The sequence below is a fragment of the Astatotilapia calliptera genome, chromosome 17 (assembly GCF_900246225.1).
Source record: "Astatotilapia calliptera chromosome 17, fAstCal1.2, whole genome shotgun sequence".
NCBI lineage: Eukaryota > Metazoa > Chordata > Actinopteri > Cichliformes > Cichlidae > Astatotilapia > Astatotilapia calliptera.
Genome location: NC_039318.1, coordinates 29,421,540 through 29,449,345, shown reverse-complemented (window position 1 = coordinate 29,449,345; position 27,806 = coordinate 29,421,540). Strand labels below are relative to the sequence as shown.

General features: G+C 40.3%; 2 protein-coding genes across 5 annotated transcripts in view; both read right to left on the bottom strand.

The window, feature by feature from the left end:
* adipor2 (adiponectin receptor 2) overlaps positions 1–9,168 on the bottom strand; it is a 28,155-nt gene extending 18,987 nt beyond the window's left edge. Inside the window, exon 1 of the mRNA XM_026147387.1 lies at positions 9,014–9,168. The gene's annotated coding sequence lies outside the window, so the exon portion shown is untranslated. The remainder of the gene's footprint in view (positions 1–9,013) is intronic.
* Positions 9,169–15,132: 5,964 nt separating this feature from the next.
* The window catches only part of wnt5b (wingless-type MMTV integration site family, member 5b), a 99,563-nt gene continuing 86,889 nt past the window's right edge, over positions 15,133–27,806 (bottom strand). For 3 of the 4 annotated variants that reach the window (XM_026148316.1, XM_026148319.1, XM_026148317.1), the window contains 6 exons: positions 26,002–26,150; positions 25,039–25,126; positions 24,597–24,756; positions 21,001–21,293; positions 16,962–17,120; positions 15,133–16,876 (listed from right to left, as the gene is read on the bottom strand). In XM_026148316.1, coding sequence (XP_026004101.1) covers positions 16,577–16,876; positions 16,962–17,120; positions 21,001–21,293; positions 24,597–24,756; positions 25,039–25,126; positions 26,002–26,150 — 1,149 coding nt within the window. In that variant the 3' untranslated portion in view covers positions 15,133–16,576. The remainder of the gene's footprint in view (positions 16,877–16,961; positions 17,121–21,000; positions 21,294–24,596; positions 24,757–25,038; positions 25,127–26,001; positions 26,151–27,806) is intronic. The other variant, XM_026148320.1, reaches the window with a different exon arrangement.

Here is a 27,806-nt window from a genome sequence, read left to right as displayed (position 1 = left end):
TTTAAAATCACTTTACAAAACAGCAGACAGAAGGCTGGTTGGTTTGCTTTTATCCAGAAGTAAAGTGTTCAGATTGTCACACAGAGTTCACTGTGCCCTCCAAATCAGTATCTCTTGCTTCACATTGTGCAGTTTTCCAAGTCATTGCATTCGCTCACTAAACCCTCAAAATCAAAGGCACATGGACGACAAACACATATTTACTCTTCTCCATCTTATAGATAATATTTTAGAACAATAGCTGGATATTTTTGGCAATAAATATAAAGACTGATAAGATGTGTGTGTCAGGGGTATGAAGCCACAAGCAGTAGTCCGTCAGGAGTATAGAAGAGGCTTCAAAAACCCAAGAAATCAATCCAGGACACTAACAGCAAACTCGGATAAAAGTGGGGAAAGAAAGCCACCGAGGAAAGAAAGACAATAAGAACAACTGAAGGCTGAGCGGAAACATCAATGCGGATTGATTTGCTCTCGATTTCTTTATTCCTCCTGAAGGAAAACTAGGAGTGGTGAACATCTGGCAGCTGCAGAAAGTGGAAGTATAGCGGGGGGAAAAAGCCAAAAAGCAGAATTACCCATTTCTGCTTCTTAAAACGTGCACTGACAACGATTTTAGGTCGACAGGACGATCGCTCATGATGGCTGTGACCATTTTTGCTCTAAATCACAGCTGCCACAATTATCATATGTAAAAATAAAGCTGGAAAATATTATAAAAATAATATCTCATCATGATAAATAGATACAAAACAGATCAAATGGCTCATGCTTAAAATTTCTGTTTTTTACTCCTATTTGGAGCTGTGCTGTTAAATTTCATTTAAACACATGAATCCAAATAGTTCTACTGAGGTTATATTAACCATGTCTTATATTTCCATCACGGAAAGATAGTTTCACAATAATGACCATTATCATTTTATTGCCAAGCAATATGTACAAATGACCTGTAATAGAGGACATAGGTGTGGTGGGTGCCTTAATGTCTCTCCAGATAGCCGAGGGGAAAAAAATGTGAGGACCTTCATTATAGGTGAAAGCAGTGGACAGAAGCAGGTGAAAACCTCACTTCTGCAAAATAAAGCAGACAGAGAGAATAGAGAGATGCAAGAAATAAATGTGAGTGAAGGGCAGAAAGTATGACTCATTAAACTCATCCTTTGCAGCATCATCTGCTTGGCAGACAGGCAACTATGCCTGTGGACTGCATCAGTGTGTGGGTGTTTGTGTAATGACACACAGTTGTAGGTCATAGACTAGTGCAAATTAAACAGAGTTTGCTTTACTTTGATTTAGTGAAAAGCAAATGTAGGACAAAGGTCAGCATAGTACAAGTAGTGTTGCTCTTCCTGCTGCAGAAATAAAACAAAAAACAAAACTGTGTTCAAACATAGAGACGGATAACCGTTTCAAATTCCAGAGAGAGACCAGGAAAAGATGTCTTTTTTCCTGCTCCCCCTTTGGTGCAAAAATGTTCTCTTGTATTGACTGATTATGAGTTTATATATTATTATTGGTTCTGTTATTATTAAAATAATTTACAGATTCAACATTTGTGTGTCTGCGGTACTCTTGTGTTACTGGTACTTAGTAGTGCTTTACCTTGCAAATTTTGAGGGAGATAATACATATTCACTTAAGATGCTGTAAAAAATAAAAAAATAAAAATAAATAAAAATAAATGTAACCAACTAAAATCTAAAAATCATGATAAACCAATATCTAACCACTGCCTGGATTGGGTGTCAGTGGGTAACATACTGTAGGACGGAGGATAATAGCAGCAAAAGGTAAGCAGTCTAAAGGTTTTTCTACCAGTTGACATGACTGAAGAGCTCTAATGCATGACGCATCCTCCATTGGCCTCCTTCACTTTGGCTACGTTCACACTACAGGTCTTAATGCTCAATTCTGATTTTTTGATCAAATCTGATTTTTTTTGTCTGCTTGTTCACACTACAAATAAAATGTAACAGCAAACACGCTCTAGTGTGAACCCTCAAAGCGGCCTGTATGCACAAAAAAAGACGTCACACACACAACGCGCTCTGTTTAGACCCAGACCAAACAATGGGTATAATATAAAGACTTGTTTCGGACTTTACATTTCCCAATTTTGCTTTAAGTTATAAAGTTATTTTGTTATTTACATATGGCCTAATAATTATCCTTATTGCTTTTTTAGAGAGGAGCAGTGCTTCAAAGAATAGTTGCAGATTTCTGTCAGAATCTGCAGATTATACAGTACAAATAAAATGTTCACGTTTCTCCAATGCTGTCTTCCCAAAAGTTTCACTAACATCTACGCTGGATGGCCAGGAAGCGTTCACGATGCATTCTCAGGCGCTTCTCCGGCGCTGATAATTGGCGTCTGTCTTGTGTCAGTGATGTAAAAGACGGATTTAATGCGACATGACCATTCAAACAGCAGTCGCTTTCTAAAACATCATACGAAAGTGACCCAGATCGGATTTGAAAATATCGGATTTGTGCCAGTCACACTGTCAGACCATGATCGGATTGGGTCGCATAGGGTCAAAAAAGTCAGATTTGATGCGCTTTCGCCTGCAGTGTGAACGTAGCCTTTGTCACCGTGGTACAGCAGCTGTTGTGAATCTTTTATTGCACCTACTGTAACATAAGGTGTTTTCATCAAATCGATTAATATTATTTTACTTGTGTGTGTCTCTTGTGTGTGACTCACAGTGAAACTGAGAGGAAAAGGAGGAACCAGCTTGACTGGGAGGGACAGCAATACAATGGCTTGCAAAAACTAGAGCAAATAATTGTGGTAAATATATATATATTTTTTAACTTGGCAATCTTTAAGTCAAGCCTATGTCGAACATATTTTTGCACTGTTTTTCCTATTTACTATTCTTTTTCCTTCTAAGTTGAGATGGGATAATGTCTGAAGTCTGATTCTCAGAGTGTTCTGTAAAAGAAGACACTCAAACCTAGTTTAATGGTGTTGTATTGCAACCGGAAAACTTTAATAACTGCGTCCCTGCTTTATCTCTACAGGTACTGACTGTTAAGTTGTTAATGTTGTCAGAAGGAAGTACATGTTAAAGGAACAAAAGTCAAGCTGCTCGAGTCACTTTTTAGTCACCTTCTGGACTGCTACTTAATCAACATAACGCATTTTTTAACCAAAGCAATAACACACATTTAGCATGACACAGGCCCAAAGCAGGGATCATCGAAGTAAAATAATCTACCCAATGTTGCTTAATATCCAGCCTGGGCATGACAATCAATTTTTTCATGACCAAACAGGTTGCACAAGTTTGTCTGTCTTATGTCAAGCAGAACAGGTTTACACAGATCTGAATTTTCTCCCTTCTTGTAAATATACACATAATATAGAAGTTTTAACACAAAATAAAGGTGAAACAAATAAGTCCACTTATTGAGCATCTAAACTTGCTAAGTCTATATCAAAGTACATTAGCAGACTTTCTTAATGTAAAAATAGCCAATGAACAGAAAGTAGGTCGCAGTATGTTTACATAAGGACTGTTATTTAATACCGCCATTTAGATCTTCTATGTCAGCTTTTTTTTTTATAAACAAAAAACAAAAAACCAACTGATTTAAATGGAGATTAAAACAGACACTGGCCTCTGATATGTGTAAGCTCTTTTTAAATTGACATAAATTTAAGAGCCACAAACTTGTTGCATAAGATAAAAACTGCGCAACAACACACTTTGTTCAGTGACATTTCAACAACGTCATAAACTTTACTACAGACCTGCTGTCATGTTTTGTCAGATTTTGGCTATCTCCTTTCACTATGCATATATTAGTACCAGTCAAAACAAACAAAAACAAAAAAATCTTTGCCTCGGAAAGGCAGGGAATTGTGAGATAACAGTGAATGCAGTTAGGTTTATGTGGGAGTATTTTAATTAGTGCAGGAATTTTCCATTGTTGGTGAAGACTCTTGTCTCATTAAACTGTCAATATCTTAAGCCCCTGACCTTGTTTATGCAGACACTGAGAAAAATGGTTTTGACGTCAATACCTTACATCTATTTTTTGCTTTCTGTGCACCTTTGGTTCTGTTCCTACAAAGCAATTATTCGTGTGCATTTATCAGCTATGTTTGAGAAAGTTAAACTTAGGTAAGGTCCTACGCAGTTTTACGCTGTCCTCAAAACTGCATTTACCTAATTGTGCTTTATAACATGTGCATGTTCCTACACGCATCGAACAAGCCACTCTTTGTATGTGTAGCTGCCTCGTAGTGATTTAAACCTGATGTTTAGAGACCACATGGCTGCCTTTACTGTTCTCGGGGACTATATGGCTCCCCTGAGACATCCTTTAAATTTAACAAACCTATACACACCCTCCTACACTCTTTATCCACACACCTAAAGTTAAGAGATTGGATAGAGTGAATAAGTGTTTGCTTTTACCTACTTGCAGCTTCACACGGGTGGGGTCAGCTTCTGGAGTAAATTAGCACACGTCAGACTACTTGACAGCCAGTTTAGCATGTTTTTCTACATCAAACACAATCCCAGTTTTAAAGCTTTTGTTCTAAAACAGTTGCTGAGCGTGTCTCTACTGGTGACCTGATAAGTCCTGATGAAACAGTGACTTTCTGATGCTGGAGTCTTATGATGGAAAGCTAAACAAAGGCAACCAGTGTGATGTAATCTACACACACACACACACACACACACACACACACACACACACACACACACACACACACACACACACACACACACACACACACACTTTTGTTCTCAGCTTTGCAGCACACACACAGTACAGTTCCCCCCCATGCTTGACAGACATGGTTGTAGGTGAATATGCCGCGCCACAGTTTTTGCTCAAATAGTGACCTCCCCCCAAAAAGATATTATATATTAAAGATATTGTAAAATGACATTTACTGAGGACAGCATGTACAAAAACATTTTCACTAACCAATAATGCATTGACCTGATTACCAAAGGAGAACCCTGTGGTCAGACCAGTAAACACAGAGTTGTGCTATAAACTGGTGGGTCCAGGCACCAGACGCCATGCTGGTTTTATTGTAATACTCTTAATATCCTTCAAATGATGCAGTCTAAAGGGGAAATCTTCTCTATAGCTGAAGAGCTCATCACCTGTGATTTGTGTGGAAGTAATTCAATACGCTGAAAGGGTTTGGAGCACGTGCTCCAGATGGAGAAAATAACATGAAACAGCCACATGGTTCTGCCTGTTACTTTGAGTCGCAGACTGGTGATGAAGGCTAAAATATCGAACATGATACAGAAAAATCACTTAACAAACTGTCCTTGAAATTACATAAACATCTCAAGGCCCGAAGTAAACAATACTGAGACCACATCCTGAGCAAATTACTAGTGGAGGGAAAATATTAGAAGATGAAGCTTTTAGTCTCTAACTGGAACCAAAGAAAAAAGCCCATAACCCATCAACCACGTGACCACATCAAGGTCACTGTGCTGCTGGCTCTGCTGGAGAAACAGCACAACCAAATGTTTTCAGACACTAGGTGGTAATCTAAAAGTAGGTCAAATGAACAGAAATGAGACCTGAAAATGAAAGAGGGAACCTAAAGCCACTAAACACAAACTTGTTATTCTGTGTCATGTGGAGCAGACTGGATAAAACACAAGTTTACTTTTTGTTTTCTAAGGATTACAGTAAAATATTTTAATGGGGAGTCAAGCAATAAAGTTGACTGATTAGCTCAGGTTATGTTTTTTTGTAATTAAAAATCTTTTTCAGATTCTGCAACACGTGTTCTTTACACAAGGCATGTGCATGAAGATAACTAAAGGTTTTAAAAATAATAGTTAAACAGTTAAAATTACCACTGCTGATTTCTTTCAGACCACTTGCCATGTTATCCAATGAAATGTCAGAAAAACTTGTTTTTTGGGGGGTTTTGTGACTCACAGACAATACCACAAATACAGATATGAGAGACTAGAAGGAGTACACTTTTAGCACTGCTAATCAACTGATTCTTTGCTAATTTACTTTCTGTTGATCTACTAATCAATTAATTGTTTTGGTTATACACAATTGAACTTTACGACTGAAATTAGTTTTACTGCAAATCTAGTGACTCATCTGCTAGTCTTCAAAGTACAAACTCACACACATGCAGACACATTTTAACATAGTTTACACTGTTTAGAGTACAAGCTGGGAGTATTGTGTGTCTCTCCAGGCCTATTTAGGCAACAGCATTTGAACAAACCATTTTAAACAAAGGCCTGAGTTTTTTTGTTTTGTTTGGCACACAACAACACAAACAGAGACAAACACACACACACCCCTGTTGTGCATGAAAAAGAAAAAAAGGACTAAAGAGAAGGGAAATATAAGAGAAAGAGAGAGCAGCTACTCTGTGTTATGATCAATCAACTTAGCAATGACAGATCTCTACTATTCTTAGAAGCTATGTTTAGCTGCTCTCCTGCCTGGCACGCTGTCAAAGGCTGACTTCATTATACATTAAGTTCTCCAGAGAGTTGAACTTCCTGGAGAAATATGACGTATTGCTCAATAACCATGTCTAGCTGGTGTGGTACAAACATAACCTACGCAACAGATTCAGTTTTTCTATAACAACAAATCAATATCCTCCAACAAGAAATTACTACAAAAACTTATGGCGTGGTCCTGTGAGAACCCTGCTCTATGCACAACTTGACTTTTCTACAGGGCATGGACTTTATGTAAAACCCAATGCATGCATCTGCTTTGCATCCTTGTGTGGATTTTCAAATAGAAGACACATACAGGTACTTGAGAATTGAAGTAGGTAGTGTGGGTGTATGTAATTCTGTTTACAGGCAACGGTTTTAAGGTTCTTTCTGGTGCTGTTAAGGTCAACAAAAGCTAAACTTGAACTTGGAAATAATGACAGAGCAAAGTAAGGGCAGGGCCCTACTGGAAAGACAAGAATAAAAGAAATTCAAACATAAAGAAATGCATAAAATATCCAATTTAAAAAAAAAAGATGCTCCATGAAATATCCATAAGCTAATCTCAATTTAGGGCAGAGCTGGAAGTGTTTCTGTGCATATAAAGTTTGGATTCAGGACAAATGTGTTATAAGCTACCCCAGCCAATAAAAAATGTATGAGATGACTTCATGTTTTGTGGCAAACCGAACTGTTAAAATACTGAAATGGGATGGGCATTCATATAATATTCAGCTAAAAGGAAATATTAGGTAGCATAACAATCCAAAGAGTACATACACAAGGGTGGGAAATTAGTGAAAGAACACAACTAAGTGCCCTCATAGGGTGTTCAGCGGAAAAAAAAAAAAAAAAGTGTCTTTGTGCTATTTCTACAAGTTTCCAGACAACTTCTAAAGGGATGTCCAGAAGATATTCTTCTATAGAGTGTGTTGTACAAGATGCAAAGTCCAAGATCTCCCACAGGTTTTATTGAGATTGAGATCTCCTGACTTACAGTTTGCTAATCAGGGTCAGCACCAGGACTGATGGATTGAGTGGGCAACAAACTTTAACACGGGGTACTGGTATGCTCAATTTTTTTTTGGAAGTTTTAAGTGAGATCATTCTTTAAAAACAATCTCACAAGCTGATGATGGGCTTTTTTAGTTCCAAAGAGGTATACATAAGGCATCATGGGCCAATGTGCTCCAAAATCAGCATTTACCTCATCTCTGATTGGTGCAAATGCTCTTAACTAATATTAACCCAATAATTAACACAGGCTTGGTTGTTACTACAATAACTTGTAGGCATTCAAGACTATTATTATCAAATATCATAATTTACTTACAGTTGTAAATGTACAGAAAATTTAGCTGAGGAAGTACAGTGACCATTTTGAACCGGCCTTCAGTGTTGTCTCCTGGTGATGAGTGTCATAATGTAACAATCATATTTCCATAAAGTTAAGTATTTTTAATGAATGTTAGCAGATAAGATGAATCAACTATTCCTCACACATGAAAGAAATGACTATAGCTTTCTGAAAAAAAAAAAGTTACAGGTCACACTGACTTACACAAAATCACCTCTTTTAGGATTGTTAACAGGAGCTCAGCTTACACCTTTTTTAAAAAAAAAAATTAAAAAAAAATAGGAACACAATTTGTTTATGAAATAACATGAATGTTTTGAGCTAAAGAATCAGAAAAAAAAATATGATGCCATTTCCAGGCAGTTTATCAGATTTAACAAGTCATCAATGACTAACAAAGGAAGAAGGTGGAAAGCACAGTATGCATTTAAGATGAACAAAACTGACTCTACAAAAGACTGTCAAGTGATTAAATGAATCAGCCTAAACAGCAGCTTCCCGCTTCTTTTATTTTAGATGACAAGCTTCGAATACACTGAAGAGCCACTCAGAGTAAACTCACAGTACCCGGAGTCAACACAACACGGGAGCAAGCAAGACAAAGAAACCTAAAACTCTAGCTGCACTACGTTTTTGTTGACAGCGACAATTCGTTTACTTTTACTACAAGACATACACCAAGGGGCGTTTTTATTTGTATAACATTACGTTGACGAAAAAATATTTCTTACGTTTGACACGAGCTGTAATAAGAAGCAGACTGCTGCTCAGCGACAGGCAGCGATGATGGTTTGTTTACACCGAGCTAGCGGGCTGGCTAGTCCGCTAACAAGAGCTGACACCTCCGAAAGAACCCAGATAACTCTTTAAGAAAGCTTCTTTTTCTTTTGACAGCCTCCCAGAGCCACCTATCTACCTCCAAATATGCCAAATATGCTCTCACAAGAATAAAAATGACTTGGAAAAAGAAAGCAAAGCTGTGCTTTCTAGCTGGCTAGCAGACTATGCCGTTATTTTGACAGCCCAGAATTAGCTGAATAGCAAAGCTGCTAGCTGGCAGGTTACATTCAGGGTGGCGCTAACGTTACGCCAGGAAAGTCCGACAAGAAATAAAACAGCTCTAAACAAGACAGAACAACAACAATAAGAATTAACAGAAACAAATGAGAATTGTAGTACTCACCTGCTCCGGATGACCTGGTCTGTCCGTAGTCTGGCTATAGATACTACAGCTGAGGGAGAGTTGTGGTGGGTACTCTGCTCTGCTCTCTCCACTATAAGCAGCTTCTCACAGTCTCTGGACTAGACTGGACCCAGAAACGACAGGAGGCAGGCATTCACTGAGTGACGCCGCTCGCATGAGCTCGCATGAGCCAATCACATCGCACTTTATGAAAACTCACCAATCAGAGACTATCAGGAACAGAAAGGTACATTCCATAAACGAAGAAGCGTTTTTGTAGTTTTTATTCATAGGCCGAGTTTATAATCGTAAATGATCAAGAATTAAATCACATTATAACCATATTCCGCACTTGAGACGAATATATGTTATAGTTAGATTTATATAATGTGAGCTAGGTATCTGTGCACTACAGTGTTCTTCAATGCCCTAAACCAGCAGTTCATCTTTGCCAAAACTTGTTTGGCAAGCAGCTGCTATGTGGAAATTGAGCAATCACCTGCCAAACCACATTAGCTAAACAATCCAGTGTTCGTGTATTTGGTCTGCAACTAATCATTAATTAAAATATTGATTAAGCTATCAAGTATTTTTGAGACATCATTTTGTTTATTTTATGAAAGTGTCAGTCTCTGATCTAAAACAAGTACTCAGAAGCTGTTTAAAGTCAGAGAGAGTCAATATGACTTAAGGGGAACAGATTTCTTTTTTTAAAAAAAAACAAGATAAGGACAAATATATATATAAAGCAGAGATGTGTTTCTGTTAGAGGAGTTAACCTGTGGAATAGTTATGACAGTGATTTAAAAAGGTGTAGTTCATTTTCCTTGTTTAAAAACATGTTTAAAAATAGAGAAATATATAAATCAAGAATGAAAAGAGCAAAAATAATAATACTGAAACTCTTGATGGTTTTGCTTTGATGTAGTTACTTATCTAAGGTGGAAAGTTTTTTTCTTTTCTTTTGTTTGTTTGTTTGTTTTTGCTTTGCTTTGCTTTATTCTTTGCTTCGAGCCCTGTGTACAGGAGCTGCATGCAAAAGATCTTTTATTAAAAGGGTTGGCGTAATAAGCAAATGCTTCAGCCAATACCTTTTGATTAGCCTTGTCTCGTGCTTTCTTGCTTTGTGGTAATCTTTATTCTGTATTCACTGAGATATTTGAATGCTAATCAATAAATCAATAAAAACATGTTTACATGCAAGTTTCTTTGGTTTGCTTTTGCAGATTATAGGACTTAAACAGTGTATTACTGATCACAGTTGCTAACTACAGGCAAATTGTTATGTTGATATACCAATAAACTATTCAGTTATTGGTTGTCTCTTCTGTTACACCAACTCTCTGCATCTCCAGCATCCATGAATCTTCTCTGTGCTCTTTTTCTTTCTTTTTTTGCCTGTAAGCTTCATATTCAACATCCTTTGTCCAGTATATCCACTATCCTCCTCTGCACATCTCCAAACCATCTAAGCCATGCCCCTCTAACTATGCCTCCAAAATGCTCAACCCAAGCTGTTCCTCTGGTATACTCTTTTCTAACCTTGTCCTTCCTGGTCACGTGCGATGAAAATTGAAATTGAACATTGAACTGCTTAAGCAAGTTCACAGTACCATTTCAATTCAGTTTAGTTCAGGTTTATTTAAATTGCGCTGAATCACAACAGCAGTCACCTCAAGGCGCTTTTTACGATTAGGTAAAGACCCCACAACAATCCAACAACCTCCTGAGAGCAAGCACTTCACAAAGCTAGCATTTAACAGGAAAAAACCTAAAGCAGAACCAGGCTCAGAGGTTCTGCTGGAACCACGTGTTTAACAACAGATATTGTCTTACTTTTAAGAAATAGTATTTGGAAGGAGTGACTTGACTCTGAAAACACTAAAATCTTATATCCACTGCTGCGCTGAAACAGATAATCTCTGTGGCAGGCAATGCATGATGACGTTACCTCAGAACTTTGACCTGATTATATCTGTGTTCTTCTGTTGCAATTGGGATATCTTATCACTAAAGTTTTATCTTCTTTGAATCAGTGCATTGGATTGACTCTATATAGATTACAAAGAGACAGATAAAACAAGGATGCTGCGTCTTACAAAAATAAGTACAGTTAAATAAAAAAAAATTTGAGAAAAGAATTGGATTCATTTGCAAAACAAAGAAGTTGGTAATATTGACAGGATCTCATATAACTTGTAAATTATAATTTTATATATCTTTACCGAGGTTTTAGAACTTTTGCTGTTGATAAAAAATGTTTTCAAGCAAATCAGTTTATCTCAGCGACCATCACAGATTTCATATCTTTTCACAAAGGTTTCTTGTTTACTTTGCGGTGTAACTGATGTTTCTTCAAATGTCAAGGACTTAGAGCGCATGAGTACATAATGTGATTTTAACCTTGTGTACTGATACCAAAACTGATAATTTTTCTCTTTTTAAAAGCACATGACAAAGTGTGCTCAGTTTCTCTGCTGGGAAATACAGCAGACAAACTACACAATGGAATTAGTTTTCAGCGTCGCACTTTAAATGTTTACGTGCAAAAATAAAGCTTGGGAACTGACATTTTTCTTCCAAATGCTTGATTAGGAAATGATCTAAACATTTGCTTATAAAACACCTTTCCAGCTCCACAGCTCTCTAATGAACTCACAGTCGTGTGGTCATGCAGGTTTGCATAACCTTGATTACTGATTTAAAGCTTTTTTTTTTTGTTGCTCTGTGTTATTTTGGAGTTTGTGGCCATTTGAATGATCTGTTGGTTCTGTAACAAGTGGAGAAACACAGAAGACTTGCCTGCTTTATTAAAGTCAGGAAGATGGTTTTATTTGGCTAAATAATGAAATCATAATGATTAAATGTTTCATGAACATTTGAGCATTTACAAGTCTAATCTGTGCACAGTAAACTTGATTGTGTAAAAGTAGAAAATTAAGAAATGCCAGGGAGAAACTGACTTGATTTCTCTCAAATAAGTCATTGTTTACCTCACATTATAAGTAACTTTCCATTAGTTATCAGTGCAGAATTTAATAGGCGTGCGTTACAGTGTTTCTTCAACTGTTGCTGGGATCCAGGTATCCACAACATGACACAACACACCTGTACACACCTAAACCAGATTCACACCTGTGTTTTCTTCTTTGCTAAGGTAAGTGTCACTCAGAGTCATTTTCTTTTGGATCACACTGCCAACTACGGTTAAAATGGTTAAAAATTATCTTGAAGAGAACAGCATATTAAAATTGCAAATTGGGTGACTGTTAGTGATAGAAAAGTTTATCTGTAATTAAGAATAAACTCATCTCCACAGGTTCAAATAAAGCAATAGAAAGTTTTATTTTAGCAAGCTTCCCCCCCATGGTCACTTGCACGTGTCCTCGCAGGGTTTACAGAAGAATAGAACACCTGATGTAACACCCACCAAACCTGTTAAGGTTACTGCACCTCTCATTCTCTCCTTCACAGGCCAGGGCAAGTTTTAATTACTAACTAACGTAGCTTTCAGTTAAGCAAAGTTGCCAAGCCAGACAAGAAGACTATGCATTGCTAATTGTTTTGTTCCTTAGGTGTAGCTTGCTAGATCTGAATACTGAGTCTGTTTTGGCATAACACTTGAAAAGGCCCTGAATAATTAACAAGACTGGCTTAACTTGATGTTAGTATATTCTCGTGACGCCTGGTTGCTTTATGTTTGGCGTCACTCTTCATTAATAAACATGTTGGTTTCTTACATCTTTCCTCATTGTGCAGTGTTTTTTTTAACCTGAATAGGCATTTTGTGCAATTACAAACCATGCGATAAACGTCAATAAGGATGAAAGAAGTTGTTGCTGTATTGATGTGGGAACTGACCATACATGGTTTTTCCATATCTACAGAAGATTAGATGTTCTGGTTCATTGGGACTCAGTGATCCATTCTGCTGCGGCCAAATCTTACAGAAAGCATATGGTTGAATGAGCTTATGGATAAGTGTCTGAGCATCTTTGGTTAACTTGGTCTTTGAGCTACGAAAAAGACACAAACAGAGCAGCCGACTCAGAATCAGGCTTTTGAGTTACTGTGCGCATGTGTGTGTGTCTGAAAAAGTGGGGTTGTGTCTCTCCTTCAGTTCAGCTAATCCAGATCAGAGAGTTTGCATATAGATCTCTTTAACCACAACAGCTGCTGGATAATCTATAAACACCACGTGTGACATCCCCATGTGTAGTTTGCTTCTGGCATAATGTACAGCCTCAGTAAAATGATGAAAAGCAGCTTTTTGTTGATGCTAAATACAGTAACTAAAATAAAATGCAGTTGAATACCAATGACATTATAACACTTTATCACCGTGACTCACTATGGTTTGTACAAAGAACAACATGTTCTGCATAGTAAAACACATCAGATTTGTTGTAGTTCACAGCTATTTGCTGTTATTTTTTCTCCCATAATGGAGGATTTCAGCCTCTTAGGTTGCTTTTTGCTGGACATGGGACAAGCAACCAGAGCTTCCAACTCCTTCTCCAACATGTGGGGAGGACAGGTTGTACAGGAAATGAGCTCATTGCTCAATGTCAGAACACCTCTGAGAAAGGAAACAAATGTTATGATGTTATGATAAATTGTGTGAGTCATTGTCACAGTAATGTAGTCCAAGTGCATAAGGAAGAAAATATGCCGTTAAACTGGTTAGGCTAAACAACTAACAAGCTGGCAGTCAGACGCCAAGAGGTCTTCCTGGAGCCGGGTCTCATTAATGGTGTTCCTGACCGGTTTGCAAACATTTTCTGGTCATCTTTAAGTCAGACAGTTTGGCATCCATACTCTTCTGAACTATTTTTGTAAACATAACCAGTAATATTCTCACGGGATGAGAAGGCCTCATCAAAGAAAGGAAGAATTACTCACTGTTGGTTGTTTGTTTCAGAGAGCTCAACTTAGCAGCATCACAACAGCAGATGGCTGTCAGGTAAAAAGGATTAGACCAACCATCAGGTTACACTTTCACTCTTCTAATCTCCATTAAATGCACACATATGCCGATGTGCCACAACATTAAAACCACCTGCCTAAAACGGTGGGTTCGGATGTCCCCTTGTGTCCAGTGCTGAGATACTGAGAGCAGCCCTGCTTCTTCCTGTGGTCCCCTAAGGATTTTCCTTGTTTAATTACACACCAATGATTTTTTTATGTGATTAGGATCTGCAGAGCTTTGGTGCTGCCTCGTTTTGTAGTTTTGTCTGGCTGAAGAAGGCCAATTCTGCCATGGAGCTTGTTTTAATATTGTGGCTGATAGGTATGCATTTGTAGATACACAACCAACACGTGCACACTGAAATGATCATACTACCTAACCAGCAAGTGCAGATTGCCTACAAAAGTAGGTGAGGAGGATTACAGAGGGACAGCGCTGTAGGTCGGTCATGGTGCTCTGGTCAGTAGTCTAATCCAATTACTCGTGAGAAGCTAAAAGTAATGGGATTGCTAGTAAGGTCACCGTACAGACCTGCTTAACCGTGACTGTGCACTTGACATTCAGCTTTGGGCAAATTCTGCTGGGATATTTTACAGTTGCAGATACATGATGAAGCCATCCTGCTGGTTCCATAAAGAGGCTGTGGGAGAATCCAGCCTTGATGATTTAGATATAAAAGAGCAGAAGAAGAGTCCAGGACTGGACAAGCTGTTTGGCCATCTGATGGGATCAAAGGTCTCAAGGAGGCATGAGAAAGTTAAGAAAACTGAATGATTAATAAGTGTAAGCTACTAATAAATCAGATCCTTAAGGTCATTTATGAATATACATCATATTTTATATTTTTATATTGGAAAAAACTAATACATCCACATAAAAACAATGGACGTGAGAACATTCATGTCTTTAGGCTACTGTAACACTGATATGATCAAGAAAGAGTAATTTAAGGTTCATTTAAATGTAAATGTGCAGATTAAGTCGAGATTAAATGTCTTGTTGTCCCTAATAAAGTTCTGCCTGTACCTGAGAAAACAGCCACCCCGATGACAAAGACGTGTCTGTGCTTATTATGTTGATGGGGAAGACAGGGCCTGGATAAAAACTTTCCTGGAAGAACTGCAGCAGACTTAAAACACAGAAAACCTCATTTTTCCAAAGAGTAGTTTATCAAAAGAATACACAGTAATGCTCATGTATAAAAACATAGAAAACAGGAGAATCAAAAACAATAATAAAATATACTTTCTGTTCTCATCTACTATTTGTTCTTTTTGTTAAAAGTAATAAACCTTAAGTCCTCTCTGTTTTTGCACGTTCATGAGTTTCCACGCCGCGCTCCATCCTCGCCTGCTCACTCTGTCCTCTTCGTGCCAACTGCATCTAACATCTGTATCACAACCGAGCCAATAGAAACAGGCTAAAAATCACGCTACGACAGGACTGCTAAGTCGACACCACGGGGGCTGTTTGCTGCTCTTATCGAGTTGCGCTACAACGCAAGATGAAGATGTCCACTCACAGCGAACGTGTCTCTCAGTGTGGCTTCATTAAGGCAGGTACAGCACATTAATCTCACTAATGGAGGTTTCGCTCACTTTGCTGTCACGTGAAGGTCACGGAGCCGGACGGCCGATGTGAGCTGCTTGTTTAAACAGCCGTGGTGTCACGATGGCTTCAACCACCAAGCCTCATTAACCTGCATAGTCACACTTGTCAGGTCACGGGTGCAGGATTACTGCTTTGATGATACAAGGAACAGCAGCAACTACACCCTCTGCTGCTACTTGTACAAAACAGGTGGTGCATTTAGTCTTTTGAAGAGTTTTTTTCCCTGAACCTCACTGTGTTGTGAAACAGAAACAGATGCAGCTTGTGCGCGCATTTGTGTATTCCTACTTTTCATTTATTCATCTTTTTGATTAATTTCCTACCTTATTTACACCACCAATCGGAACTTTTCTGCATTTCTGCCGTGCATGATAACACATCTCTTAAATCTCAGAATCTCTCTCGCAGGGTTAAAAGGTCAGACAACAAACAATGGTGACACAAGTGATCACTTTTCCCAAAGCATCAATAGATTTCTCTGAAGGGTGGGGTCCAAACTGTGTCCTGGGTTTATTTGAGTCTCTTTAAATAGCAATCAAGAGTTGTGTATTTATTTATTATTTAATTATATATTTATTTTTTTATCTCACACCAGTCACATCTCCTCTCACAGATCATCCTCAGTATCATTCATTGTCCATCAGCTTTGCTTGTTTCCTTTATGATTGTGATCAGGACGACAGCAGAAAGCGATGACAGAGGGTGGGGGGAAATAAAAATCCGAGGTGTTTTTTGCCCTACCTTTCCATCCATTGATGTGTTATCTACTTCCAAAAAATATGCTGCACAGGTGCTATGCAGTTTTTATTTATTTATTTATTGCTTTTTGCTTGGCTTGATGTGAAATGGTGGGAGATGAGGACATTTGTCAGAAATCTGATTTTTGTGCGTCTAATCCTGAACAAAACTCTCGAAACATCACCGTCCCGTCACCTCCGGCGCCCTTAGTCGTCACCGCCGCCTCCTCCAAATCCTGAAGTGCGCTATTTACACACAAACTGATCCACGAGCGTCGTGCAGCGTTTGCACTTGACGTAGCAGCACCAGTGGAACTTGCAGTGGCAGCGCTCGTGCTTGTAGGTCTTAAACTGGTCGTAACCTCTGCCGCAGCACATCAGCTCGCAGCCGTCCATGCCCTCCGAGGTTTTGTTGCACAGTCGGCCCTGGGTGCCCAGCGATCCTGTGGTCTCATTGCGGAGGCAATAATCCGGGCTGGGGTCGATGTAGACCATGTCCTGAGTGGTGGGTGGGTTGAAGCGCTTGTCTAGAAGCTCCAGCTTTCCCTGGTGGATCAAGGACAGAATTAGCAGAGGCAATACTTCAAATGGCTCCTGAGGGAGGAGACAGAGACATGAATGGATTTAGTACCTTGCGTCCAACCCGCATGGCTGCTGCGCTGTCGTATTTCTCTTTCAGGAACTCTCCAACATGTCTGAAGTCGGCCAGCTGGAGCCAACAGGTCTTCAAACTGCAGGAACCCGAAACTCCATGACACTTACAGGCCACATTAGCCAGGTTGTAAACCGCCTGTTGGAGTAATAGAAAAAAGATATAAATGTTAAATAATCAAAATGTATACAGAGATCAAAACCCCCCAAAACTCCACATTAGTTTTTACACAATAAATTTTCACTACTACTACACTACCACATGGGGGAAATTCACAAAGCACAGGAAGAAAAAGTGAATAAAGAGATATTAGTAAAAAGAAAAATAGTCTACATACTATACTACTAAAGGTTACTATATACAGTAAAATACACTAAGATAAGTGCAGTGGGAGGGATTACTATGCACAAGCTGAAGCAAAATAACCCATGTTTCTCTTTCCTCCTAATACCTGTCATTGTGATGCTTCAGTCTCACCTCCAGGTCAGCAGCTTTAGCTCCAGCTCTGTGGTGCAGATTTACAATCGATTTGCTGCTAAGCTGCTGCCATCTAGTGGTAAAAATCTGTAACTGCTCAGCTCTCATCATTACAGCGAGCACATAGTGAGAGGGGAACATAAAAAAGCATCATGGAGCTGCTACACTGTTGGAACGGCCAATTAAAAGACCCCAAAACATAAAGAAGAGATGAGTTGTGCAAACGTTGCTGCACAAACGTTGCTGCACACACACACACACACTGCAACATTTTCTCCAAAACTGGCTTTGTGGAGGCAAAATTATCTGTTTATTTAAGAAACCTCTGTTAGGTGGGATATACAATGAACGCAGAGTGAAACAGATAAACAGGAGGGAAAATGGAAAGCAAAGAAAATGATTTTTTTCTCCATATGTGCTGTTCTTCGACGCTGCTGTCAACATGACCCCACCAAAGTAAAACAAACAGCTGACTTGGAATAAAAGGCCCGCTAACTGGAGGAAATGTTCCTCTATTGTAAGTAGTCTTTCCCACATAGTTCCCATATAAAAAACTATCCCTTGAAAATAATTGGAACATGACAATTATTGATTTAAACACATGAACAAGCTTTTTTTTCCTCCTTAAGATAAAACAGCTCCTACTTTACAGCGTTTGGCCTTGTTAGAAAAACAGGAACAGGAAATCTAAGATTTATTGTCCTCACAGCAGTGGGCTTTAGGGGGAGCCCTTCACCCCTGCAGCTTTACCAGGTCAATTAAACTGCAATATAAACAAACCAAACAACCCACACCCACACCCCAAGCATAGACACACAAACAAGTACAAATTGTTCTTGGTATTGTGCAAGCACCTACAACCACTTAAACAAACTCCAGCGCATCTCCACGCAATTCTTGCCGAATCGAGTTCTTCTGACTCCCGATTTCCCCCGATTCACCCTCAGACAAACGAAACCCATCACTCTGTCTCCTCACACTGCCTGATCTCAATTACCTTCTCACCTCTGTTAACCCCGGCGTCCCAAACAGCCTCCCCAGCGACCCCCACCTTCCACCCCTGTTCCCTCTCCTCTACTTTACTGCCCAGCAGGCATAGCACTCGGCACCCTCCAATCCCATGAACCGACCTCAGTGACCCCCCGTCAGTCGGGGAACAGGGGACAGTGTCATTTTGTGGAAGGGTAAAATGATTTTTGGTGATTCTCTCTTTGATACGTTCTTAAGTTTAACTTAAACTGAAAGAACAGAAGAAATAGAAAGGCCATATAATACAACCTTTCAGAAATGTGTTGTAGCTTCAGAAGAATGGGACTCTGAGAATTAAGAAAAACTTTCAGATATAAGTTTAAAGGAGGAAATTCTCATGTTTTATGACTCCTTGCCAATTTTACGAGCCTTTGTTTTCACTGAGACTCCCGACTGTGTGGTTTATGACATGTTTACAGCGACAGTAACATTTCACGTAACAAGGATGGGGAGGCCATTACTATGTTTTTCTGTGCTAATCTTCCCAATTAACATTTCTTCACAGCCAGTGCTTAATTTTGTGACTTTGTTTCATTTCCTTCATTACTCTGAACATCATTGTTTGATGTATAGAGCTTTTCATTACATACTACTACCTGCCAATAGCCTCATGTTGCACAAACCAAACCATGCATGTGTGTGTCCAGCATCACACTGAGCTATTTGGTAGGTCATGCCTGCTAGGCACAGTGACACTGGACCTGATGAACACACAGACACACACACACACACACACACACACACACACACGCTCAGTGATCCGTGGTGGAGACACAGTCTCTGTGTCAGGCACAATAGGTTTTTACTCAGACAGGGTTAGGGGTTTAGGAGCTGTGTCTGTGTGTGTGTGTGTGTGTGTGTGTGTGTGTGTGTGTGTGGTGTGTGTGTGTACCCCCCCCCCCCCCCCCTTTAACAAAAGGACCCGGGGGCTGACATAGTGATTGAAAATGATCTTGTGTGTTCAGAGCAGAGGCATCTCAAAAAAGGCCGGGAATGTATGTCTGGCTGTTTTTTGGGTCTGTGTAACGAGCGCTGCCTCATTTGATTTATGTGGAGACAGTGGAAGTTAGTAGCTCTCTGCGTGTGTATTTGTGTGTGTGTGTGTGTCTGTGTGTGTGTAAGTGTGCGAAAGTCTTTGAGAGTCGCAGAAGTGTGACGGAGGTCCATCCCTCACCCTGTGTCTCTGTCTCCAGACGTTTGTGCACACGGACGACCACGTTGTCCACCGCTCACACAAATCAAATGAGGCTGCAAACACACACACACACACACACACACACACACACGGGGACACACACACACATGGACACACACACACACACACGGACACCGCTGTCACCTCCACAAAAGCCCTGTGGTTTGCCTTGTTCAACCAAGCAAGACAAATCCTGCTTAGGACAAACCAGCGTGTCCACGATAGAAAGACAGAAAGCAGGGTGGGGCCGGGGGGATAGAGAGAAGGAGAGAAACTGTCTTCCTGTCTGTGGCTCTCCTCCTTTTCATCTCTCCCTTTGCCTCTCTTCCGTTTCGATGGACAGACAACAATGAAAGCAAAGGATCAAACGGGAGACAGGAGGAAAAGTCATTCAAAAAAAGCATGCGTATGTCACTGAACTGTGCGTGTGAAAGGTTGCTGCAGCAGTAGATCTTTCCCTCATATACTCTCGTAGAGCCCCAAAGGGACTCTCAGCAGAAACACAACCTCTCCAGACCCTCACCTTTGACCTCTGATGCACACATGCACAAAACTAGGCTCACCGTCTCATACACAAATCAAATGAAGCTGAGGTGAGCACACACACACACACACACACGCACAGGCAGCGTCTCTGTCTTGTAAACAGCTTAAACAAAGCTTCTCTAAGTGAAGATAAACGTGTTCTCCTGTTCCAGGGAACACCAGAATGGGCAAATGGAGAGTTTACGAGAAAGGTGTAGGTGTGTGTGTGTGTGTGTGTGTGTGTGTGTGTGTGTGTGTGTGTGTGTGTGTGTGTGTGTGTGTGTGTGTGAGAGAGAAAGGCAAGAGGTTTCTTTCTCTCCCTACCTGAGAACCTTCCAGACAACTTCAGTTACTAGACCATTTGTTGAATCACCATCATTGCCATTGTTCAGTAACTGGAGTGGAAAGGAAGCTTAATGACCATCATACCACCCCAGCTTTGAGTCTGTCTCTCTTGTTTTTAATGTCTTGTAAAATTTCCTTTAAAGCCCCTCTCAGTGTTGGATTTTTGTATGTCTGTGTATGTGCCTGTGTGTTACACCGGAGGAATGTGCTCTGACCTGTCAGCCCCGCCAGACTCCAAGGGCGTTACCAGTATACCATTTGGACCCTCCCAATAAATAACCCACATACACAGGCATATAAATACTGCCCGGTCAGGCAATCAGAGGCCCACTCAGCTTACACACATTCCTGACAGGGAAACATATGAAGAAGACAACAGTAACCTTGGGAAAGTTAACACAGCGATGGTTTTGTTGAGAGATAAAGCTTTTTTTCGTTGTCCCATACCTGTCTCCCTGCTTCATTATTATGCAAGTTCATCAGCATCCGGGCATGCTCGGGTGACCCTCGGGGGTAATTCTTCTCCCTCTCCCTGGCGTCGACAAACTCCCGAGCAAACCTGTAGCCGTAATGCACATTATCACCGCAGCCACCCCACAGCCAGTCACGCGGCAGGTCTCTGGGGCGAGCGGCGCGGCTGCAGCCGCAGGTGGAGAGCTCGCCCTCGCGGCACGCACGGCTGACGGCATTGACCACACCGGCTGCGCTGATGGCGTAGGTGAAGGCTGTTTCCCTGGAGCCTGATGGAGGAAGGAAAACAGGAGTTAAGCAAGTGAATTCTGACACACAGTAAAGCTGCAGTTTTGCTGTCACATCACTGACAGGAAACACAGGTAGCTGCACAGCTAAATAACCCCTTCTCTCTCTCTCTCTCTCTCTCTCCCTCTCTCTCTCACGCACACACACACACACATACGCACACACAAACACACAGCTAACAGCCCCACACCCCACTTGAACTAACAATAGACAATAGAAGTGATTTGAGGCCCTGACCTCATACCTGGTTAACTCCACAACTTTAAATGCCAGATCATGCACGTGCAGCATTTGATGATGTAAACATATCGGTTTCTCCAGCATATCAGCTTTCCTCATGTGGTTGGCCTCTGGGTATATCTGTCCAAGTCCTGGCTACTCAACCATAACGTTAAAGAGTTACTTCTACCAGACTACAAATCATCATTGCAGCACTCATGCGATAAAAACTGAACTCGTGGAGCTCAGAGCCAAAAGGAAATACATCTGAAACATTCCTTCCCACAGTTTTTTACTTTAAAGAAGAGAGATTAGTTGAAAAAATAAACAAATAAAGAACTTTCAGAAGAATTGTACTGCTGTATCCTCACCATTGTATGGGGCTAAAAGCAGAAATCTGAGTGATGGATATCCTAAAAGCAAATAAAACCGAACTGTCTGCATGACTCGATGGCTCCAGAGATAATCTGTTTGTGTAATTTGGGTGAACTGACCCTTAAAGGAGATAACATGTAGGAATAAGAAGAAAGGAGCTGGGCAAAAATCCATGGAAGAAACTTCTGGGAATGTTTGTCACACTGTGCATTTACTGTAGATGGTCATCTCACAACAATTTACATAATTTCCAGCCAGAGTAATGCACTTTGAAGGAGTTTGCTTAAATGCGACTAGCTTCTAATAAACAACTGTATTTTTACAGTCTTGGTCGCTCTTTGAAGTGGCCTGGGTGCAATACATTTCACAGACTGGTCCATATTAATGATTTCCATTCACTAACACTAACGTGGAATACACAAGACAGCCTGCTTGTCCTATTCTCTGCATTAATACACACTTCAGCGCACAAAGAAGTGACAAGGACAAGGACAACGGCCTGACAGGTGGAGACTAAGTGCTCTGAAACACCATGATTTACATGAGAATAACAAGGAGCTTTGAAGTGCTTTTCCTGGTAGAGGCAGCATTCACTGAGATGATTAGCTTCAATATGAGTGTTTGAAAAGGGCAAAATATCTGTATTTAAAATATACCATATGCACGACCTTACTGAGTGATCTCTACACCCTCTGTCCTTGCTTCCAGCATAAAGCTGCTACAACAGTGCTTATTTAAAGAGTAACCTTACACAGCGCTTACCTTCAAGTTCAATTTAAATAAAGATTTAAACAAAATGTGCTTTTTGTCTTTCTCACCATCACCTTACTGTCATGGTCTCTACAGCTACAATATTGCTGCTTTTTTTTTTTTTAATATTACCCTACTTCACATTATTCTTATACACATACAAACCATTTATTAGTATTTATGCCCTACTCTAATATACAGAACGCAAAACTTTCACTTTCCTTTTTTCCCCTTATTTAAATAGCGCACAATGGTCTCTATATTAGACAATTTCTGTGGCCCCGAAACAACAGCAGCCAGTCAAGACAGGAAGGTATGCATGCAAATATCCGTTCATGTTATGCAGCAGGATAAAGAAAGCCAGACAAGACAGGGAGATAGAGAGCGAGTGGTTTTATGAGACTGCGGAGCCTAGACTTCAAATAGCAGGTCCGGATCTGCCGGCTCGGTGTCAGCTCATCAGTGCATTTCAAAAGAAGAGCCGCAGGACAATGGACCGACTAACACCTCCATATAAACCTGGAGCTAGACTGTCAACAGAAAGACAGGCATGGAAGCAGAGTGAGAGAGCCCGCAGCGGATTTGGCACATACTTGTTGATGAGGCGATTCCCACATCGCCTGCTGGGAATTAGACGCGAAAGTTATCGATCCGAAAATCTGCGCTCCGGGTATCTGTTTATTAAAATACTGGAGATATGCATAAAGCGTACATGCCTTTCCTGTTTTATGCCTACTGAAGTCTTCCTTTGTGACTGCTTCTTTTCCCCGTCTTTTTGATCGAAGGACTACATTTTTCGTTTTAGTGCGCCTGCGTAAAGTATACCGGCTTTTTTCACGGTAATAGTTGGGTCGAAGTGAATATTTCAGATGTTGTCATATGTTGGATTTTTAATGAGGTTTTTCAGTCTGAATTTGAGTTCTGTTTCTCTTTATTTTATAATTTCTTGGGATTGTTAATGGTCGATTTCTTTAAATAGAACAGCATGCGCTTGGCATTATCATGCCTAAAATGCGGAAATAGGAACATTTTGAAGGACATTTATTTTACACACATATTATATTCTAATGACACCACTTTTTATAATGAGAAAAATTTGACATCTTAATATCTCTAAAAATAATTTTACACTGTCCTTATATATATGTGTGTGTGTTTTATGTGTATTTATATGTTATATGTAGCATCTGGCTTAACACTATTTATGTGATATGTCTTTTATGCTAATCTTAATGCCACTGCACTAACAAACAACAATCTTTCCACTTCTACTGTGCTATTTCACCTCAAGTTACCCATCTTTTTACCACATAACTCATATCTATATATGCCATATTTTATTGGATACAATTACAGGCTAAAAAAATGTAATCAAAACCTGTAGCTACCTATTTTATATAATGTGACCAAAAAGTGGAATAAATCTTCTTTTTAAAACTGATAATCTTAAAAAAAAAAATCACCAGAATAAAACTATAAGAGAGAGGAGACATATGCTGCCACAATGAAGTAAGAGCTGTAGTTGAAAACGAGCCTTTGGCTGGATGCTGAGCCTCTGTTATCTGTTGCTTATATGGTGTTTTGAAACAGGCCATCACACATTAGCTGTGGTGCCGCTGACATTTCTTTATCTGTCTGCTTTGACTGAGGGCCATAAAACCCACACACATGTAATCTGAATTTTCTAGGATGGTAGGAGCTCAGTTTGAAATATCTTGTGTTTAAGAAGCAACAGAAACAGAGCTGACATACAAAACAAGCACATGTAAGCATTTATAGAATAGTTGGTGATAAGATTTTGAAAAGATAAAATCCCAGAAAAAGAACTGAAAACACAAGATTGTAATTTGCTGTTAGTCTCATATTGTCTGAGAGCTTTTAAAGGCTGTGTCATGCCCTTTTAATCACATTTTTTTCCTCCTCAGTTACAGTAAACTCACCAATCTGCATGACCCGCCCAAACACTGAAGTGTTGTCCACTGTGCTGCAGTTCCATCTCCTCTGTCTGAACTGGTACTGACATTCCTTGATGCCTGTCTTGGCTCCATCTCCAATATAGGTCATGTGGTCTTGGTACAGCTGGCACAGCTTCCTCTGACCCTGCAGCAGCAGAGATAAGATTAGCAGACATTAGCTGGTTAACAGTTTTATATTTCAGTGGTACCTGCAGGGAAATTGCGCTTTTATTCGACCAGCTCCCCAGTTAGGTTGCAAAAGGGTACAGAAAAGGAAGTGACAAGAAGATCAAGGCTTATTCTTAAAAAAAAAAATCATGCAGAAGAATCAGAGGTGCAAAACTGAGATATGCTTTTATTCTAACAAAATAAAAGCCTTGTTGACTTAGAGGAGAATCGTTTCCAAAGCACACAGATACTAACTTACCTGGGAGAGACCAGACAGCTGACTGCAGAGAGGCTGAGCTCCAATAATGTACATCTCTGGCCGCTGCATCGGGGTCAGACCGAGTGACCTGAGAGACAGAGGTCATTTCAACTAAAAAACCATAGATGTTGAAATTTAAACAGAAATGCCTCAAACTGAGTTTATGGAATCTGTGACTCCTTTGTGAGTAGAGGTCAGCACAGCAGAGGGCAAAAATTCAGACACATGCTGGGTTTATTGGTACAAGTGGCCAATAAAATATAGATAAGAGTCTTCTGGTGAACATCTCTGCAGCCACTTCCTTTCCTTTCAAATCTGACTGCCTAACACAGAAAAATCATGTAATAATCTATTCAGATCACCTGGGCTATGAAAGTTTCCCTTTTAGTCTTGAACATGAGTGCAAACTACTGAGTATCTCAGGCTGTTTTAACGGCTAGACTTCTAAGATGGACATCTGGTCCTGTAATTTCATTCTGACCTCTAGGAGTATCATTCCACAGAGCCACCCTGAACTGGGCCACCGCAGTAAGTTTTTGTAAGTCAAGAACAAGTGTGGCTAATTTGCGATCCTGTAGGCACAGCAGCAGCCCGCCATGCAATGCCATTTGGGGCTCAGCCAGAGTAAATATTGTGACAGAGCCTTCACATTTGTTCCATTCACTGTTAGTGTCCCACCACTAGCGCACCACGCAAAACTAACCCCCAAAACACACACACAAGCACAGATGCAAGAAGCAGCACAAAGTGAAGCCATGGCTCAAAGAAATTCCATTCATTATGCTTCAGCATGACAGAAATCAACAAAAATTGGTCTATTGTGCGAATCTGATGTTTTTCTTATTTGCTCTCTTGACGGCACAAAATTTGGGGAGGGTCACTCACCCACGTTTTAGTCGCCGTTACTCTACTAACCATAACTTTCAGAAACCAGTGCAAACCAGTGCGCAATCATTTACTTACCACCACGAGTTCGCGTCCACCATCAGCAGTTGCGAGCTGCAGACAAGGAAGGCGGCAGCCAACAGCAGATGTCGGACGGCACCGGTTCGTTTTGTCCGGACAGGCCTGTTGTCCATGGTCCGCCGCTTCAACGCCGGGAAAGTGCTCTGCTGAGGAGACATGAGCAGTGAATGAGGAGTCGTCCTGCTCAGTCTTTTTAGAGGCCTGACGGGAGGCAAAGCGGCGGGTTTGAGTACGACGAAATCTGCTCCTACCGACCACTTGTTTCTGCCTGCTGTATCCTCTCGTCTCTAGTTTGATCAACTATATTTACAAAAAGCAATTTTTAAAAATCCAATAAAAAGACGGAGATTGTAATTTTCAGGTGACCTTACTGTCGTTGGGTAATCTGAAATCACATTAACGTTTTCCTAAAGGTCAAATAATCCAGTTTATTCGCTGAAATCCCAGGTCTAAGTCGTGCGTAAAATACTTTGGTATGAGTTTGGATTTTACGCACAGAGCGATATGAATTCTCCCTGGAGAAATCCAGGGCCTTATGATAAAATAAATAAAACAAAAGTACAAAATAAAAAGTGCGATCCCGTTTTTGCCTCAAGAAAAGATTAACAAGGATATTAAAAAACTAATTGAGCAGCAAAGCGACTGTTCCTTGCCCTTCCTGTCCCCTTACGGCCACTCTACTACTACCACCACTATCTCTTTCTCACGCACACACACACTCTCTCGTATACACTCCTCCTCCTTCTCTCACCCCCACTTCACCTCAGAACCCTCTTCTGCCCTCCCCTCCTCAGTCCTCTATACATTATGCACCGGTGATTGTGTGCAAGAAAATCAGATGACTATTTAACACTGTGAACTTTCAACGCCAAACCACTTCTAACACCTGTGAGGACTATGAGGTTGTTGTTCACTGGGATTTGACATGAGCAAAAACTTGTTAGATAGACAGAGATTATCTCTGGTGACCATTTTAAGCATCACCTCCGGAATAACACAGCTAATACCTTTTCTAATCCCTTTCCCCCTCTCTGATCAGCGTTTAATAAACGGTCCATCAAGTTGGGACATTTTACTAAGTTAAATTAAAAATGAAAAGTGTTTATTTATTTACGTTTATGTCTGGGTGAAATGTAATCAGGACAGTGTTTCAGTGTTTAAACTGTATATATAAAATATATTTTAGTAGAGGGATTACTCTGGGGCGTTTAAACGCAATAAGCGAACAAAGTTGAAAGACGTGGAGGGGGTCGAACGTTTTGGAAAAACCTCAATCAACCCTACAAAAAAAGTTCACGTGGGTCAGATTCCTTTGACTAGCTGAAGTGAATAATTTGTTTGAATAAAAGGTGAGTGCTTCAAAATCGCCTAATCCTCTCTCTTTTGGTCAGCAAATATAAAAGGCGATGCTACCACGTCTTACACACAAACATTTCACATTTGTAGCTGGACACACACACGCGAGCGCGTTCAGGAGTAATGAAAAGTCTAGAAGTAAAGAGAAGGCGTGTTGAAGCGAGTTCTCCTCAATTCATAACCCGGTCAAAAGCAAACTACGATGGGTCGGTGGGCGGTGAACCTGCGGAGGAATAGGCTGTTTAATGTGGTTCAATGCCTCTCAAAAGAGCGCGTCCACAACCGGAGGGAAGAAAAAGGAAAAGACTGGAGTTCCTGAAGTCCAGAGAAACTACTCAGAACATTAATCAAGCAGGTATATACTGGGCTTCGTTAGAGCATTGACCACTTTTAAAACCACCATAAGGTTCACCAAGTTCAGAAACAACGACGGGATACGAGAATAT